Source organism: Camarhynchus parvulus, chromosome 6 (genome assembly GCF_901933205.1).
Source record: "Camarhynchus parvulus chromosome 6, STF_HiC, whole genome shotgun sequence".
NCBI classification, from domain to species: Eukaryota; Metazoa; Chordata; class Aves; order Passeriformes; family Thraupidae; genus Camarhynchus; species Camarhynchus parvulus.
Window position 1 is genome coordinate 28,546,389 of NC_044576.1, and position 20,170 is coordinate 28,566,558.

The window sequence follows — 20,170 nt, forward strand, 5'->3', positions numbered from 1 at the left end:
AAACTCTCTAAGTGGAGGCAGCTCAGGTGTCATTTCTTCTTGAGCTCACTTAGGGCCTTCTCCAAGAGACAAACAGGTCCAAGGGGTTGCCAGACCTAGTCTTGTGCATTTTGCACAGGCTGCTTTTCACCTTTTAGTTGTGTTTCTACTAGGACAATCTACAGAGCTTTGTAACATTCCAGCCACATCCCCGCGTCTGGGGGAATTCTGTGTGTCATTTGTATATATTTCCAGTGTGTTTGTTCTCAGTTATTCTCTCAGAATTTTTCTCAAATCTTGGGTTTTGTGGGTAGTACAGAAAGGATCCCAGTTGTTACACAATTGCTAATCTCAGTTAATCTCTCAGAATTTTTCTCAAAGTTTGGGTTTCATGGGTAGTACAGAAAGGATCCCAGTGGTTACACAATTGTTAATCTCAGTTAATCTCAGAATTTTTCTCAAAGCTTGGGTTTCATGGGTAGTATAGAAAGGATCCCAGTGGTTACACAACTGTTAATCTCAGTTAATCTCTCAGAACTTTTCTCAAACCTGGGTTTCATGGGTAGTACAGAAAAGATCCCAGTGGTTACACAACTGTCCTACATCTACTTCATTCAGCAAGGAAATTAAAGGGATGCCTGGAGAAGGTCAGACTCTTTCACTATGAAAAGAATGTCCCAAGCCCACTGAGAGTTTTCCAAAAGGGATAAGCCTTAACCAAAAGACCCAGAAAACACAGGAGCATTTCACATCTGAAGTCACTTGATACAGGGCAAGGACTGGAGCTTAAAAATGATGTGGTTCCCTAAAACTCCCCCAGTAGATCTCCTTCACCCCAAGTATACACCGAAAATAAAAGCCTTCCCATCCAAGACAAGACACACAGATCCATATCATTCTCTTTCATGGGCCTCTCCTGAAGAGTTGCTGCCTGGGAATTACCAGCCTCTGGAGCTCCAATCATATTGTGAGATCCAGCTCACTGATTCCAGATATGTCCATGGATATTGGAGTTATCAGAGAAACCAACCATTAAAGTTGTTTGCCAGTTTATCTATAAACTATCATCTGAAACAAATATTCCTATCTTTCTAGGAACCTTTCCAAGGATAAAGCAGACTATAAAAGCACATGCAATGTTCACACATTAGTGGCAGGAACTCCAAGACTCCATCGTAAGTAGTTCAGGTCTGGGGTTTTTTCCTTATACCTCGTCAGACTTGTGGCTTCTCACAGCACAGGAGTGTGGAGGGGAAGGGCAGCTCATGTTCTCTAATCCTCATGCTAATTCTAAAGAAGCTCCTGTGCATCTGATTAGAAGGGGAAAAAATCAGCCTGGATTTAAGTTATGCTTTTATATATTTATGGCCCCCAATATGTCACGGAGCAAGCAAACACAAAGCTGACTCGCACAGAGTGTGTCCGGCACACAGCAGTCAGGGATACATCCTGCAGAAACAGCAGGCACTCTGTTCACCTTGAGAAAATTCAGCACCAGGGGGCTGAGTGTGCTGGCTAAACGAGTGGGTTAACAAATCCTAGCTGCTTCTTTTTCTACTGTTCCAGATGCTTGGAATTTGGATTCTTGCCCTGTCTCTGCTCATCGCAGCAGAAGGTAAGCATATGGGGTTAGTGTTTGTATTGCCTTTCTATCCTGCTGTATTTTCCACCTTTTTTCTAGGTGTTATTCTACACCCTGGTGCCTTAAAACTTATTTATTGAAGTTAATGTGGTTCACTTTTCCATAGAGGAATGATGGGATGAGAGTGTGAGTGTTGTCTTTCTTCTCCACTCTGAGAATTCTGCCCTAAGAGGGAGCAAGAAAAGCTGATGTTTCCTATCTCAGAACAAAGCCACCACTCTACTAATCATAGGGAATTCTTTCTTGTACTCTTATTAGTGATGGAAATGGGAAAAAAAACCAGGGCAAGGGGGGAGGCAATCTAATGAGGGCATAGCTTTGTGTTCAGCAGAAGACACTGGCTTGTGTGCTGTAAGGCTTCCCATGTGCAGTCAGCTGTTCAGCACAGTCTGAATTTATTGCTGATTATCTGCAATATTTCAGCTTGGCATTAGGAGAAACTCATCAGCTGTCTCTGCTTTGGGCAAAGCAACAGCTGGGGGAGGGTACCCAAGGATACCACAAAGGAATCCTCTGAAGACTTTGTTGGTGAGCAATAGGTTGGCTTCTCTTCTTGGGATAAACTGCAACTCCTCAAGATCTAGGAAAGGGCAACTGCTGGTCTTGGCTTTCTATAAACTGTGGGATTTTCTAGAATAAAAAAAAAGACCCCTCCAAGCCATGCTATGAGTTCTGACTGCTCCATTTCTCTGCCTATTCACACTTCTTTTTCTTCTTTTTTTTTTTTTTTTTTTTTTTTTTTTTTTTTGTCTTCAGGCAAAGAAGTTTGCTATGAAAGGCTTGGGTGCTTCACAGATGATGCACCATGGTCTGGGAACTGTGGAAAGGCCAATCTACAGATTACCCTGGAAACCAGAGAGTGTAGACACTCAATTTCTCCTGTACACCAGAGACAACATGGCTAACTTTCAAGTAAGAACTGTTGTGGTTTAAACATTGGTGTATCACATGCAAAACTCGTAATTAAACACAGACTCCAGCTGTGCTCCTTAAAAATGGCCAAACTGCCACTTTATTCAAAAGAACACCTCTCCCAGCTCCTTGGCAGGGTCCCCACTGAGAACTACTGGGAAACTGAGCATTTTGGGGTAACTTTTTTCCACAAATAAAATGAAAGCACGCTGAAGTCTTGTTTGCTCTAAGATGGGTGTCAAAGCTTGGTTTGAATTCACGTGAACCTTCACATGAATTCTTGCGGATGAGTTCAACATTGCAAAACTTTTAAACACCTGCACAGATAAGCACGGTTCAAGTCTTTTCAATTTTGAAAACTTATTTACAGAAATCAGATTTAAAGGTTTATTAAGTTCTTAGCTATGCTAATTTTTTTTTTAATTTACATTAACATAGAAGCTGTCTGCTGTTGATAAGTCGACAATTAAGGCCTCAAATTTTAAGGCAAGCAGGAAGACCAGATTTATTGTACATGGATTTATAGACAAAGGAGAAGAAAACTGGTTGACAGAGATGTGCAAGGTAGGTACCACAGGGACACCCTTAGTTTGCATTTATAAACACATTCATATAAATTTTCTGTTTTCTCTATTTCTAAGCATTTTTTCTCATGGTATTTGTAGTGATAAGAAAGCAAAAATTAGTTCAGATTGTTACCAAATTGAATATGTAGCTTTACATTCAGCTTTTCTCTTTAGTGAAGTGCGTGACAAAAGATTTGACTAAGTAGGTGCCCTTTTTCTTGGTGAAAAGCACAGAAGCCCTGGGGTAAGATACTGGCTGGGATTGGGGTGATTGCAGAAATAACTGCAGACTCATAGCTCCTGCATCCTATTTCTCCAGCCAAGAGAAGGTTTCTAGATGTGGAAGGTCTATCAGGAAGGTTTGGGCTGCCCCATGAGTGCAGGAGGCTGAAAACCTGGGCTGGCCACGGCCAAAAGCAACAAAGACATAAAAATGTACATCCAAAGGGGACCTCAAGGGGAGCATTTCAAACAAAACTTTCAATCTAGGACTTGCTATGAGCACTGGATGTAGTAAAGCACTCTGCTTTATTGATTTTTGTGCTAATTCCACAAATTATTTCCTAACTCTGTCCCTATGCAAAGTGCAATTCCAGCTTGTGGTTTTCTCAAGTCCTCCAAACATGCTCTTAATTGCTGCTGGAGCTAATGAAAGCCCCTAGTCATGCAGCACAGAGCAAAATACCAGTTGATGGCGCTTTGAGGATAAGGTTTTTCAACCATTAACAGAAATACAATTTTTAAAAATAATGTATTCCTATTTTACTTATGAGAACACTATGAGGAATAACGTGAAACTAAAATCAAGGTATTTCATGTTTATTGCATCCCCACTGCCTGCTTCTTTTTGATGCTAGATCAAAATAAAAGAAAAACTATGGATGATCGTTGGATTTGTCAGTTAATAATTTGTTTCAGGTATCAGAAGCAGATTGATGCTTTTATAATTTTCTGTCTTACATTTTGCATTTTAAAATAGAGGTTTGTTTCCTGGAACTTCGCAATCAATGAGATAGCTCACAATATATTTTTCAGCTTGTCTCTTAAATCCATTTGATCAATTTTACAGGAGGTAGAGGCAGGAGATAAATCCTTAAATTCTTCATCTATTATGGTAGCCTGTGTTTTATCACAATACTCTATATTTTTAGTTTATATTTAGAAACAAATTGGTCTCAGTGAATCTTTTCAATAAAGAGCAGAGCAAAGGGGATTGTGAATACATCAATCCACCTATGCGTATCTGTTACTTGCTTTCCTTCCCATTAAGCAACAATCCTATCTGCAAATTGATTTTTACCACTTCTAGTATGGTCACAGACACTTTTATTGCCTTTTTTGTCCTTTGTCTGTTGTTGTCATATACTTCAGCTGCTAAAACAAAATACTTTTAGCCAAACAATCCAGCTCAATGGAGAAAGTAAAGCTTCTGATTCTGTGGCAAAGTCTCTGCCTGCATATACATATTTCCAAATACAGCCATAAATCCAAAATGAACACCAACAGTTTATACACCATCTTATAAAAACACATTCTCTTTCTTACAAATCTGCATCAGAAAACCACTATTGACTTTAACTATCAAATACATTCTAATTGAATTTGAGTTAAAGTAGTACTTTTAAGTCACTGAAGTGAATGGGTACATAAGTAGAGCTCTTATTTAGTGTTACATACCAAGTTTGTTTGAAAACAAAAATTGAACGTTTCATTATTGATATTGTTCTCCCTTCTGTAAAAAATACTGCTCCGGGTATTTGAAATGATTACTACATTACATATCACCCTCTTGCAGCATTGTGTGATCACACAAACCCCTCTGAGCACACATCCATGCTACAGCTTTGGTTTTCAAATCATTCTCACACGAGTTCACACAAGAATTCGTAGCCCAGCCACAATGACCAACATGAACTGATCCCATACTGTATTTACCAAGGTTTTTACTTTTGTTTTACAAAACAGAGGATGCTCACTGTGGAAGATGTGAACTGCATCTGTGTGGACTGGCAGAGAGGTGCAAGGTGTCCATACACCCAGGCAGCCAACAACGTTCGCATCGTGGGCGCTGAAATCGCTTATTTTGTGAATGTCCTCAAGGTAAGAGACTGCTGTTCTTAAAGCTATACTATAATACTGATTTCAAAGAAATACAGCTCTGGAACTTTCACAATTGTGGATGTAACCAGCAGAAAATATTGTCCTCTACTCCACGGTCAGATGTGCTGAAAACAAACAGCACAATGTTTTTTATAAAAGGAGAATATTATGTGATAGCAGCGAGGCCTGCCAGCTTAAGGAGAGGAAATTCTAGAAGAAATTCTCATAGTGCAGCCAAAGAGTTACTTTGTAGATGTTAACAAATGTAAAACTAAATATGCAGAAATAATGGATTGGCAAAATTCTTTTTCATGGAGACAACCAATGAGCTCTCAAGAACACCAGAAAACCAGCTGGCAGCACTGGCTGGGGACAAGCAGGACCCACCAGCTGCCCCAGGGAAAGCTGTGGTGGACAGTACCCAAACCCACAGGAGGTGGCTCCTTTTGCAGCCAGCTTCACATGGCAAGTGAAGCTTGGTCTGAAGCCTTCTCTTAATCTAATTGCTTTCAACACAAATTTCCCATAAAAGAACTATAAATAACTAAAACCAGAGAGCGTGCTGGGTCTAGCAGTGCTCTGACCCACCTCTCACTCTCCACATCTGCATTGCAGCTACTGAATTCCTGTCCAAAAAGGCTGAAGGCATTTCTCATCTCATAGCCTTCTCCAGCTTTGAGTGGTGCTTAACCTGCCAGGTGTAACTAAGAGTTCCTGCCTGGCTTATTCTTGCAAGCCAGACAAGCATTCTGTGAACCTTAATAGGCCCTCTGGAAGGATCCAGAGCCCCTCAGGACTCTTGACAGAGCTGTCTGGAGTTATCCCAATCTCCAAACCAGGGCAGCAGCTGAATAAGGAGGTTTGGAAAATCTCTGTGCTGGACAGAACTATGCGGCAAAGAGACGCTGAAATCCTGGAGGAGATTCTGAGCCAGCAGGCAAATTAAAAGTAGTTTCCCAGCCCCTTTCAAATCTGTGGCTGTTTGCTGATGCAAAGGGGCATGGCAATGTGTGTTTTTTGCTGTTTTGTCAGGAGGAATACGGGTACTCCCCAGCTAATGTTCACATCATTGGCCACAGCCTGGGAGCGCACGCTGCGGGCGAGGCCGGCCGGAGGCAGCCGGGCATCGGCAGAATCACAGGTCAGTGCCTGCAGCCACCTTCCTCCCACCACAGCCACCTCACAAAACCCACATCCTCATTTCATTAAAGCCTACATTACTTAGATGTAAGAACCATAGGCAACTATATTTGTGACATTCATTCTGAATCATCCCACTGTGATTGCATCTCTGGGCTGCAGCACAGTCAGGGCAATTGGGATATTATGCTCCTTTCACACTGTACCCCAAGGAGCAGGGCTGTGCTAAGCCGGGGAAGGAGTGTGATAATTATTTTCCTTGCACATCTGTTACGCAGCAAAGGGATTTTTTTAACACGTTCAGCACTTCCAGAAGTTAAAGCTGTGGGTTTGAGCTTCTTATCATGTAAGCAGTGCCAAGGGCATTGCGCATTAAGCAGAATGGCCTTTCATGGATAAAAGACAATTTTGGGCATTGTTAACAAAACCCTTTTCAATTGTTGTTTTTCCTCGGGGATTTCAGGCTGGGTGAAACATGGACTAATAGTCTACAAAATTCAGTTTAAAAGCAAACCCAAAATAAGCTGCCTGAGGGACAAGAAGAGATGCAAGTATAAGGCAGCTAAAGCTGTGCAATTTGCAGGACTTTACAAGCACCTGAAATTGCTGCAGCAATTTGGGAAGCAAATTGATTCCATTTTCTGCTAGGTTCAAAAGCAAAGCTCATTGTTTCCAAACTAGATGTTTTTCCCAAAATCTAGAGCCTGATGTAGGCAAGCAGGTTTCAACATTTCAACACCTCCAAGCAGGGGGTGCTATCTGCACAAATTCCTCTGAGTACTCTCAAGCAAGGGACTCTAGAAACCACCCAGATGGATCAGCTCCTTGGGATGCATACACAGTAACCTCAGTTTGAGCAGTGTTATTAAAGAGAGGTTCAATTAAAAGAAAAAAAAAAGTTAATTCCAAGTGTTGGCATTCAGTATTGTTGTAAGTATGTAAAGCAGTGGAATTTAATAGGCTTCCCATAGGTGACTTCCTGGGAGAAAAACCACTTGGAAGTTGAGACCACACATCCTCATTTTATTAATGCCAATATTACTTAGATATAAGAACCATAGGCAACTATATTTGTGACATTCATTATATACCATCAATATGTAAAATGATTCTACACCTTTTCTTTATTTATACATAACACTACTGTTTTCTCTCAGGACTGGACCCTGCACAACCTTATTTTCAAGGCACTCCAATTGAAGTCAGACTGGATAAATCTGATGCAGAATTTGTTGATGTTATCCACACAGACTCAGCTCCCACAGTCCCCAACTTAGGTGAGTATGCAGCTCTACTCTGCTGATAATTTATTATTTACTGCACTGCATTATTTATGCCCTGTGGCACTTCAGTGTCCTGATTGTTCGCCGAGGCTGTTGTGCTGGGGCAGAACAGAACAAATTCACCATTTCAGTCACTAACAGCTCCTGTCCTGAAACACCATGCTCAGGTAAACTTGGAGCCAGCAGCTACAGGTATGAGACAACATTTATGTAAAACGTGCTTACCCCTGTTTCAAATGCTCCAGGTTTTGGCATACGGCCAGCTATAGGACATCTTGACTTTTATCCAAACGGAGGAGAGGAGATGCCCGGCTGTGACAAGAACCCTATTTCACAGATTGTAGATCTCGATGGCATCTGGGAAGGTAAGTGTTGTTTGCATTACGAATTCAGGGGAAGCCCTCAAAGTGTAGCCACTTATCTTGCCTTAATTCAGCTGTTTTACATTAGCTTTTGGTGTATCCACCAGCTGCAGACTGCACTGAAGCTGGTAAAATGCTCAAAACACGCCACTTTTCCAGAGCTTATTAAAAAATAAACAAGACAAAGGGTTTGCCTCTGGAAAATGTGTTTCCCCTAAAGGATCCAATATCAGAAACAAAAGTTGCTGGAGCTGTGCCAGACATTTTGAAGGGTCTTTTAAGAACACATTGCATTTTGTGTCTCGCTGCCCAGCAGCAGCACTGGTGGAATTGGGCAAAGATGTTCACAGCTACTCCTGGGAGAGTGTCTTCGGCTGAAATTCTTCAGAGATAGAGTAATTAATTCGATTCCTTGTTAAGTTTTAGATTACAATCAGAGTTGCATTGAAGTGATCTCACTGTGCCTATTTTTAGGCAGCTAAAAAAAGATTGGCACGTAGTTGCTCAAATACACTGTTCTTTGTCGTTTAACGTGGTTCTAATGAAATCTCTAGGTATCAGAAGGTTCCAATGTATATTGCTAAAATTAAATTGCACATAAGATTAAAAAAATAAATTTAAAACCCCGAAGATTTCCGCTGTGGAGATTTTTCAATACATTATCTGAGCTCTTTCTTACACTACTGCAAACAACTTAAACTCTGGGAATCCATTATCTGATTTGTGATCGCTAGCCTTTTACTCCAGGTTTTATTCAATGCAGCTGGAGGCATTAGTTTTTCATTCTCGCCCCCCTTTTTTTTTTTAATAAACTTGTTATCATAATGGGGAATTAAAGCACAAAGAAATAGCTGCGTAGTATATGGTCTTCTTTTTAACCTGAAGTCAGGAAAATACAGGCAACACAAAGGAAAATAATATATTCATTACTTTAATTTTAAGAGTCTCCCTTTCTTAAGTACCCCCCAAATAATAATAATTTTGTTTTGAAGCCCTCAGCTGGAGCAAATCAGCACTGCCCTAGGAAGTTCACTGTTAAATACTTTTCATTCGGATTTCTTTTGTTATGGTAATGAAACTGTTGCCTACAAAAGACCTGCTGCAGGCAGCTCTGGTTTCTATTGTTAAACTCGGTCAGATGGATTGAATAAGTGTTTTTTGAGGGGCAGGGGCTGGACTGAGCTGCACAGTCGGTTCCACAAAGCATTTCAAGTTTGCATTTTATACCTGTTGAGCCCGTGACATTCCTTAGGGAATCATTCCTTGGGGTGAGCGCATCCGAAGCAAGAAAGGTTCCAACCTCACGTTTGATGCTCCAAGAACTGAGATGAGGCTTTTGAGGAGGAATTACCACAGCATCCCGGTGACATGGGTTTCTCTCCTTGAGTGGGAAGAGAAAAGGAGAACCAACTTGGGGGCATCTTTTCACAGGAACTCGGGACTTCATAGCTTGCAACCACTTGAGGAGTTACAAGTACTACTCGGACAGTATCACCTACCCTGACGGATTTTTAGGCTATCCTTGTCCTTCATATGATCTTTTTAAAGAAGTAAGTATTTCTCAGAGCTTTGGGATGGACCCTATTGAAAGCATTATTAGAAATAAATAGTTTGACTAATTTTTTTTTTCTTTTCCTTGTCTTGCTGGATAATGTTATTAATAGATATATTTGTTTTCACTAGGGAAACTGTTTCCCATGCCCAGAAGAGGGATGTCCAAGTATGGGTCACTATGCAGACAGATTCAAGGACAAAGTTAAAAATGACTTCATGAAACTTTTCCTGAATACTAGAGAGGCCAAGGATTTTCCTCGTGAGTTTTGAATGCTTCCATTGCTACCTACTCCTCATGAAAATTTTCTTTTCCTGTTTGACAGTTAACTTCAGCAGATGAACAGATCTCATCACAGTGCAAAGTCTCTTCTGTTCTTCATGATTTTTCTTCTTTTGCCCTATCACTAATGCCAGTTTGGGGCCCTACAGGGCAAGAAAGTTGATGACAAGCTCTTAGAGTCTAGTGGAGGTTGCTGAGATATTTGGAGAACTGCAAGGTTCAAGGAGAAGGGAGGAGAGACAATGCACAGGAGTTGCAGAAAGGAAATTTCTTATTAAATAGTATGAAAATTACATCACAATGGCAGTGGTTAATGCAGGAGGAGGGGCCCAGGGAAGCTGGGGAATCTCCATCATTGGAGATGCCAAAAACTCCATTTGACAAAGGCCAAGAACAAGCTGTTGGATGGACAAGATGAGCTCCTTTACAACCTCAGTTATCCTAAATGCCAGCTCTCACAACACACTGCTCAGTTTGCTCTTGTAAGCACAAATCAGAACTTTCTTGAGTTCCTTTTGCTAATTGCACTCTAAAAAGAAGTTCCCACCCACAAAAGTTATTTTTCTGGAGCTTCAGAATTCTTTCATGCTGCTTAGATTCTGTATCTGTATTTATCCCTAACAACCCTTTATTTCCAACTTCACCCTGTATGAAAACCTTCATGGTCAAAATGCTGAGATCTATATAGTATTTACTACAATATGGACTAGTTTTCTCTTTTTTCTCTCCCAGAAAGTAACACAAATGTCTTCTATTTCTCATGTTGATCTCATTAGGACATAACAGCAGACTTGACTCGCTGGCGTTTTATATTTTCTGCTCTCAACTATACTGTTCAGACACACAAGAAAAGAAAAAACAAAACTAGAATTTGATGTTTTGGGGACTGTTTCTCCCTGGGTGCAGTCTAAATAATTCTATTTCTTCTGTGTAGTTTGGAGGTACAAAGTAACTGTGACCCTCTCTGGAAAGAGCGAAGTAGATGGATATGTAAATGTGGCCCTCTATGGCACTAATGGGAACACAAAGCAGCACCAGATCACCAAGTAAGTTAAAAATTCAATAGAAAAGAAACTTTTCTTCTAGAACTCTTAATTTGTATTTGTAATTAATAATTCTCTTTTAACTGATCTTATGAAGAGAGAAACAAAAAGGCTGCATTTCAGGCCCACCTGCCTTTGCTGCCTCTGAAAAAGTGATTTGGGATGAATTACATCAGAAATCTGGCAGTAATGTTGCTGCCATATGATAGGATAAATGTTGTCTCTCTGCTGAATTTCTACCCTCTTGCCACCACAGCAGAGCCTTTGACAAGAGTGGTAATTAACTGTAAATGTTGCCATGCCTCACATCCATAAAATGCTGTTTTTCACAGGGGTACCCTCAAGCCAGACAACACTTACACAGCCTACATTGATGCAGAAACTGATGTAGGAGAAGTTACCAAGGTTAAATTCCTTTGGAACAACAACTGGGTAAACCCAGCTCTTCCTAAACTGGGAGCTGCAACCATCACAGTACAAGTTGGGCAAACTAGGAGAGAGTAAGTATTGTGAAAATCTTGAAAGTTACTGGAGAAGATAGGTGACAAAATTATAAGTGCAGTAGAAGCCTTTCCACAAGAAAAGTTATTTAAGGCATTAAAAGGAAAAGATTCTCAAGGAAACCTTTTCTTTCCTTCCTTTCAAGACACTGTTCATCCATAGTTCTATTCACTGCTACTTCAACCCTTTGTCTTAAATAACCTCAAAGAAAAACTGAAAATCTCTCCAGGCTTTAGAAGAGCAAACTTTCTGTAAAACACTTTGGGTGAGAAAAATTAATGCTGGCTTGGATTGTCAGCACCATTCTTGCTAAACTCCTACTATGCACAAAAAGAGATTATTTGTGGGTCTGATTCACTGTCAGCTGGAACCAGCCAAGTATTCCAGGGGTATTGATGACCCCTAAGGTCATGATTGACTAGAGAGGATGGTGAAAATAAATCCACCTTTCCAATGAGGACCACTAACACTTGGAGCTGTACTGAAAACTGCCTATGAAGCTGAGGGAAAAAGGTTAAAATTGATTTCTTTAGACTTTGTAAAGCACAGCTTGGATGTTCAGATTATAGAAGCATGGTTTACTGATCCAGTTTTACTAATTTTCCTGGACTTCTAAACATGAATTCCTTCATTTTCTTGATCAGTTATTTTATTTTATCCACATCATGGGTTGGTATCTAGAACAGGAGGTACAGTTTAAATTTAATTTATTCTATTTTCAAATGAGCAGTTAAAATTCCATCACTTAAAAGACAACATGGGAGGCGGAAACAGTTTCAAGCAAAGTGAAATGATTACAGCCAAGCAGCACTTGAACTCACCTTAAGCAGAGGTCCTAAGTCAGGTTGTAATTTCCAGCCACCAAAGCATATTGCTGACAAAGTGTATTTCTGTAGATAGTGTAACATATATTACGATAGGAACTCACCCTTCTACTGACTTATGGCCTTTGCACAAATAGCTGTGGTCATCTCTATGGAGATGGTAGCACAAAATCTGGGGAAAAAACCCCAAAACTGTAACATTAAAGCAAGGTGGGCAATGAAGCAGAATGAATAGAGTCTATCAATGCTTTCCCCGGCAGTTATATTTCAAATTTAGAAGATCAAAGTTTGTTCCGTTCATTTGTCTGAAATGAGAGATCAGGTTGTGTTACCATCAGTGCAAATCCACCTGAATAATTTCAGCAGCTGCTGACAGCTCAAGGTGCTCTCATGTCCTTTATCCTCAGGTACCGTTTCTGCGGCTCTGAGACGGTGAGGGAGGATGTCCTGCAGACTCTGACTGCTTGCTAGCTGCATGTCCAGATCCCCAAATCCTGCTACCAATAAAAGCTACTCATGCAGAAAACACTGGACTCTGCTGCTGTGGTGCTGATGGTGTGCGTTGTTTGGGGTGGGTTTTGCTGGTTTGGGAGGCAGAGGTTGAGTCTGTGGATCCCTCTCTACAGACAGAATTGTTAGAGTGGCTTTAGGAGTGAATGTGCCAAAACCTGTTGGAGAATTCCCCTGCTTTCAGCCTGTTTCAAAACAATTTCAAGCAAGAGGAAAGGGGGCAGGTAACAGAAACAAATTCATTTCTGTCCCCATGCAATCCTGCCTCGTGTCCCTCAGCATTCTGCTGGACAAGGGGGCTGTGTCTCCTCTGCTGCCAGAGGAATCTCATCCTCACTGATAGAACCTCACAGAACTGCTGGGGATCTGCTGCTCCACACATCTGCTGCTCCTTCTCTCAGTATCTCCTGACCTCTCCTGGGTCTCTCTGGGTGAGCTTTCCTCACCCAGAACACCCTGTCCTGAAGGACATCAACCCCTCCAGCAAGGCTTTAGATTCTGTGCAGTGGTGCAGGTGGAAACCAATTTATTTTGAGTTGGAGCACTACTTTTCTAGTATAGAAAAAAAAAGCAATGGTGTTTTTTTTTTTGTTGTGGTTTGTTTGGCTTTTTAATTGAGTGCATTCTGCCAGCCCTCACAGGGTGATGGGAAGGAGATAGGGGATGTGAATAATAGACAAAGAAACATGAGCACTGAGGGTTAGCAACCTCTGGGCTGAAGTAAGTTCTTTATATAAAAGCCAAAGTGCCCCTTGCTTTAACACAACTGAAGAGAATATCCTCCAGCAATTTCAGTTTTAGTCAGAGACATGCAGGCTTGCTTTTATGCTTAAAACCTTCTAAATTGCACTTCTGCTTCTTGCCCAGATTAAAAGGTACTATTTGACTTAGATTAGATGTATGGAAGGAGTTCTGTATTATAGGAGTGTTAAAACTGGCCCAAGTTGCCCTGAGAGGTGTTAGGTGCCCCATCTCTGGAAATATTCAACACCAGGCTGGTTGAATTTCCTGAATTCCTGGAGTTCACAGCAGAGTTCTCCTTCTGTGCTTTCCTCACAGCCTGTGCTGTCCTGAAGGACACTTAAAAGCTGACATTTATTTTGTCTCCAGTTTTTCCCAAATGTGGTCAGTCTTATAGTGGTAGAATAATAGAGCCAGGCCTAATAAATACAAGGATTGGAGTTCTTTGTCCTGCATCAGGCTCTACTAAGTCCAGCTCTGGGTTGCTCCTGCAATGCCTTCCTTGGCTTTCCATGGCTGCAGTTGGGCAGGAGGAAGAGGATCCAGCTACAGGAACAGAGGCTTTCACACTTTATCCAGTCCTTGGAGGAGCACACAGACCCTCTCCAGGAAGATAAATAGTTGTGGGTTTATGAATAGCCATGGATGGGGGAGCTGGCGTCTGATGCTGGGTTTTCATGTAGCCCCCATCCCTTTGGCATCCCCTGTTTCCCTCTGCCTTCCCTGTTTGTGTCTCCCAGGATTTGGTGTCCTGATCTCAGTGCCTCCTGCTGAGGAAACCTCAACAGGGTTATTAACTTCCTAACACTGCAGAAGAGTTTCTCCTTTGTCTTTTGTTCCATTATCTTGGAATAAGCAGGTTCTTGCCTACACAATTGTTTTGACAGTTATGATATTCTCAGCATTATCCTCTGCCATAGCCACTTCAGCAGCCCGTGTAATTTTAACAAACACCTAACAGAATCAAGACGTTAAAGTTGACAATAGCATAATAAAAAATCTCCTTTTAATAATGAACTGGAGCTGCCGTCATCCTGTTTCAGCAGAGTAAAACCTCTCCCCCCCTCCCGAACACTTTACAAAGCTATTACATAAAATGCAATGTTAAATGAACAACAAATTACTTTCCCTTTAGCTAGCTTTTAATGCTAATGGTGCTATTTATTCCTGACCTTTTGAAATATTAGATTTTTTAAATGACAACATAAAAAGAATTCTTGTTTGAAAACGCGAGCGACTTTAAACCACATGTTATTACTTGTAAGTATAGCATGCACATGCATCATTCATTTCAGTGTCCCATTTAGGGCTAATTGGTATATATTTCAGTTGACATATATTGTTCTCCTGCAAACGTGTCAAATTCCTTAACGATGGCGGTGACAAAAGCAGAACGCTTGAGATATATAAATTATGCTCTTTACCATATAATCATTCTTATCTATTGGGAATGGTATTTGTGACAAACTATGGTCAAAAATACACAGCAAATTGATTTTTTTTTTTTAACTTTAATATCACACCATTCATGGCAAGTCTTTGATTGCATCCTTAAATGTAGAAATGTTTTGATTTTTATCTGCATTGTTTTGCAGCTTTTGAAAAGCTCACTTTATTTATTAAAGGAAGAGTAGCACAGCGAGGATCTTAAAATGTATCTTTTGTTATCAGCATAAGGAAAAAAAATAGGCTGTAATTGTGGATATAGAGTGAGTAATTTGGTGAAAAACGCTTTGTGCTATAGTTAAGGTTTTATAATTCCTGCCAGAAATTACTATTATTTTGTTGGTGGGCAGCATTGCAATAAGAATTTTAAATATTTTAAATATGGGAACAACTTGGGCCACGTATTTCCATTACATTTTAGACTGCTGCGTGCAATGCATTTTCCCCCTTTATTACAAATCATCTTAGAAACAGACCAAAAAAAATAAAAATTGAAGATTTCATGTGACTCTAATTATTACTGCAGTGCTCATTGTTGTCTTCAGACAATGCTGTCCACAGTCATTACTTTGATCCATAAATCAGTAGCATAATGAGGTTCTATCTTTCAAGAAATATTTGAGCGTATCTTAATTTGGCATTGACGAATTCTCCTTTCCGAATCTCTGGAGGGTTTTTTTTTAATCTAGTTTGTCATGTTAGAGCTTTCATCACCTAGCCCCAGGTGACAGTGTTATGGCTGTGTATTTATTTCCATACCTTCCTGGGATGTGTCCTCAGAGGTGACAAATAGGAATTTTATGATGTTATGCCTTGAAGGCTGTTTCTCCTTGATTGGAGTGTAATTCCCAAACTGTGTTGCCCCACCCTCATCCTTCAGAAATATACACCATGTGTGGTTGTAAAAAAGTGTGGGAAAAAAAAAAGGTTAAATTTGTTAACATCTTGTTGCTGATATAAACTGGGAGCAGTTTCTTTGGCAAAAGATATATTCATTGGAAATAAATACCATAGAAATGATATAATAAGTTCAGATGCCATTTTTCTTCTAAAATTTGAAGACAAGAGAAAGGTAAGTCAAAAAAAATCAGCAGAGGGCAGAGGAAGAAAGGAGAGGGTTGATGTGATGCTCCACAGCTCTAAATCAAAAAATACCAATAGTGCCCTACGTGACACTTACTGCTAAACTGTGCTTGCAGACAAACAGAAACAAGAAGCAAAGTACTCTTTAAATTAGTCTAAATGTTGTGTTCAATTACACAGGAACAACTGCGTGGCTACTGCACTTGCTATCACTTTGATGACCTCTATTTGGTGAGACCCAAAGACAAAAGTTGCACTCAAGTTCCTCTTTGTGCTCTGGCCCATGGAATTATTGTGTGTTTATCCTAAGAAAGATATTACCTTTAATTGCATTAAGTAGGTAACGGCTTCACAACTAACCAGTTAAGGGTGCTGAAGGGGAAAAAAGGGACCTAAACCTCCACAGTAATGCATTAGTTCAGCTAATAATTCACACTAGTGTAATTTAGCATACAATTTGTAGAACCTAAGAGTCAATTCCACATGAAAAATAACAGCAATGAACATTATGGTGGCTTGGGTGCCTGAGCTGGGGGTGTGCAGCTTCAGAGGATGGACTCTCTGGGAGTCCTGATTATCCTCTTTGGAAAGTCAGTGCAGCCCTAAGTGCAGCACCATTTCTCATTCAGAAGAGGTTCTTCATGGAGGAGGAATATGTACAGTCATCACCTTAATTATATGGGATGTAAAACACAGGACAAGCTTGTCCTGCCTGGGGTGATGGAAGAGTTGGAGCCACCCCTTCCTTCTCCCAACAAGAAGCACTCTGTCCTACAGCCCAGAAACTACCACAGGAGCTGCTCAAAAAGAAATTAAACAAACTCTTGGTTCAGATTAACCTTTTCTTTGTTGTCTTTAATTTTTACCCAAACACCAGCCTCCTCTCTTTTGATGAGGGGAAAAAAATCATCAGGAGGGAAGCGAGCAAGGCTCTCATGCTCAGCTCTCACCAAGGTGGTCTCAGTCCCTTGGGGGATTCTGTGGCCTGACCTCACATCTCCTTCCAGCCTTCCTCATCTCCCCCTTGCCTGCAGTTTGGAAATCAGTGCACCTGACCCTTCTATAGCCCTGCAAAGGCACAGCAAATTCAGCAGGGAGTCAGAGTTTGCCCCTCTGCACCTTCCCTCTGGCATCGCCCACCTCCAAACCCCAGGGAAGGCTTGGCAGAGGAGGCTTCTCCCCTTCTTTAAGGCCAGATCAGACATCCTCAAGCCTTTGCTTTCATTCCAAAAGGAGCAAAAATATCTTTGCTGGGTCCTGAAAGCCAGCCTCTCATTCCCTCCCACAAAACTTGAATTAGGAATCCTCTCCTGGTGGCGGTGACAGAGGGGACATTGCTCCTGTGCCCTCCCTTGCTGGCTCTGAAGGGATGGAAACACAGAAAGCAGCATCTTTGTATTGCATAGGACCCTCATGAGATAATAAAAAACTTCCTTTTAACCAGGGAAACATGTTAAAAGTGGAGAGCAGAGTGACTGCACCAAAGAATAATTCTCCTTTTGACCCACAGAGAAAGAGGTGCCTAATAAAAGTATATGAGCACGGACAGTGTGAAGATAACTGTCTGATCAGATAATGGAATTGTTTTCAGTGATAAGAATGAATCCATTACTAATGCAAATAACTATAATAATTATAATTTGCAATACAGTAAAAATCACCTAGTCTACCTCCTCCTCTGACAGGAGACTGTATAATAAATTATAGGCTGAGAAAAAAAAAATCAAAGGGATAAAGGTTAAAAGATTAAAAAAAATTCTGAAACTTAAATGCTTAACAGGGAAGTCAAGACCTGAAAGCAGAAATTGGTGCTATTAAATAAAGCAATTGTGAAGAATGAGATATTATGGAATTGATTAACAAACCAGAAACCAAGCATTTCCTCATATCACTACCTCTTGTCACAGATTTCAATAATTCTGAAAGAACAAAAAATTAAGAGTTGGCGTATAACAAGGAAATTAATTATTTAAATGTAGGTGAATATGCTAACAGTACTCTGGGAAGATGAATATAACTTCACAGACAAAAAAACCCCAGAAGGTTCAATAAATTTGAGGAGTTTCTCCAGTTGCTTTTGCTTTGCTTTAGTATCCAAAACTGGTCCTGCTGCTCCCAGGACTGCTCATCTACAGGGCAGATCTTTTGGGGTTTTCTGGGCACACCAAATTGCTCATACCAATCCCATCATCTTCTTTGTTCCTGTGAGATATTTTGGACATGGAGTCTGTAAAAAATGCTTTATTTCAGCTTTGGAGGAGTAGAACAGAGTAGATGAAACAAATCCTGTGAGCAGAGTTTGCACTACGGTGAGTTGTTTTCTTGTTTACTGCACTTCTGCTTTCTCCACTGGTTAAGCAGAGAGGAAATAGTGATGCACAAGGTTTATCACTCACTGTTGGCACCAAACCATCCATAGCTTTAGGTGACAGAGCACTGGGAATCTCCCAGGAGATCATGTGATTCTTCCTCAGCCATCAATTGGAGTGAAACAGCTATTAAATAATTGAGTCTAAAGCACTGTTTTCCAAAACTCTCCATTTAGATCTACATTTTCCAAAGCTCAGGATGTCTCATAACAGCCACAGAGAAGAGCCAGGGATTTTAATAACAGGGGTGTGTGAGGGAGATTTAGACCCCCAGAGGTGCTGACCTCTAGTCAAAAGTAGGGGTTTTTAATCTGACTACCAGATTAAATTAGTATTTAACTCAGAGTGGAACCTGATTTCCTGTGCTTGGAGTATTTTCCTGCATTTTAAATTCAGAGTAAAAAGCTCAATGTATCCTGCCAAAACTTCCCCCTCAAGTCATTCATGAAGATTCCTCACCCTCTTTGAAGTTTTTCACTGCAGCACTTTCCCTGCAGCTGAAAAACACTTCAGGCCTGCAGAGCACCAGCAGCAGTTTATCAGAACCTCCACAGAATAGGAGTTCAAGGAAAATGCTTTAATGATGCAAGTTCCAAAAGCACTCTGAGTGGAAAACTCACGGTCTGCTTCACAACCATGACTGGTGGTTACCTCCTAAGCGCCATTTATCCAAAACACACTCAGCCAGTATAACATCAACTCCTGCAACAAGCTCCAAGGTTTAAACACATACCTTTCAGCTTAAACACAGGAAGGCCTTTAATCAATGTTTGCAAAAGACAAAACCACAACGTGCCTCAAATCCTCAGTCCCATTTCATTGGTTGTTGATGCTTCACCAGGGCTGTTTTGGACAGGGATGCTCCCAACACGAGCCCTTCACGTGTGTTCCCACAGAACAACTTCGGCATCAGTTTCCAAATCTCCTCCCAGCAATAAGATGCTTATCTGCCAGAAACCAGCATGCACTGCCTAATCCTCAAAGCTCCCAACAGAGCCATAAAAAAGATCACAGGTCTATAAAACCTATGATTGAACATAGAACAGGTCTATGATTGAAGGAGCTGGCATTTAATTAAATAATTAGATTCAGGGCATGCATGAAACTGGTCTTCAGATATGTCAAAAGCTGTCAGGGCAGGAATGAGATTAATTGTTCCCATGTTCTCTAGGGGTAGGACAACCACAGAGAGTCAAAGCTGACATTATGTAAGACTTCAGACAGATGAGGACAGTGAAACAAACAAACTGCCAGAGCAGGTAACACCATTTCAGAATGGTCAGAAGTTTTAAACATCACGAGTTTTAAAACCAGATTAAACAAAAGTTGGGAGCAGTTTAGGCAGAATTAATATTGTTTTGCATCAGAAAGTGATACATGATTGATAACTGGAGTCCTTTCCAGCTACATGAAACTCCTGTGATGCTCTGACCGAGCTGCAGTTGCAGTCAGCAAAAATACTTGCTGGATCTGAAAAAAGAAAAAAACAATTATTATATTCTACTTGAATTATTGAATTATTATATGCTATTCAATTATTATATGCTACTGAATTATTATATGCTACTTGACTCTGAAGGGGAGAAATTAAAATTCCTTTGGTGGGATATGATCAGCCTAGTTTGTACATCTCCTCAGTCCTGTAACATCCTCAATCAGTGTGTGGTACTTTTTGATCTTCAGTCTCATGTTTCACCCATAAGACAAAACAGGACTGCAACATTTTTTTTAAGTGTTTTGGAACATCCTCAGTGATGTTACCTGATTCTTCAGCCGCCTTACACAATTATCAGGCTGAAATGTTGACCTTGTTTCCTGAGTAGACAAATCTATTC

At 40.6% G+C, this 20,170-nt stretch overlaps 1 protein-coding gene across 1 annotated transcript; it reads left to right on the forward strand.

Annotated features, from left to right (window-relative positions):
• The first annotated feature begins 1,545 nt into the window (after positions 1-1,545).
• Positions 1,546-12,657, forward strand: LOC115905049 (inactive pancreatic lipase-related protein 1-like). Its single transcript, XM_030951105.1, is given in 13 exon segments — positions 1,546-1,594; positions 2,378-2,433; positions 2,435-2,533; positions 2,972-3,097; positions 5,065-5,199; positions 6,232-6,340; positions 7,497-7,616; positions 7,868-7,987; positions 9,416-9,534; positions 9,668-9,797; positions 10,753-10,864; positions 11,194-11,361; positions 12,594-12,657. Coding segments are annotated over 13 exon segments (1,407 nt in total).
• Positions 12,658-20,170: the final 7,513 nt, after the last annotated feature.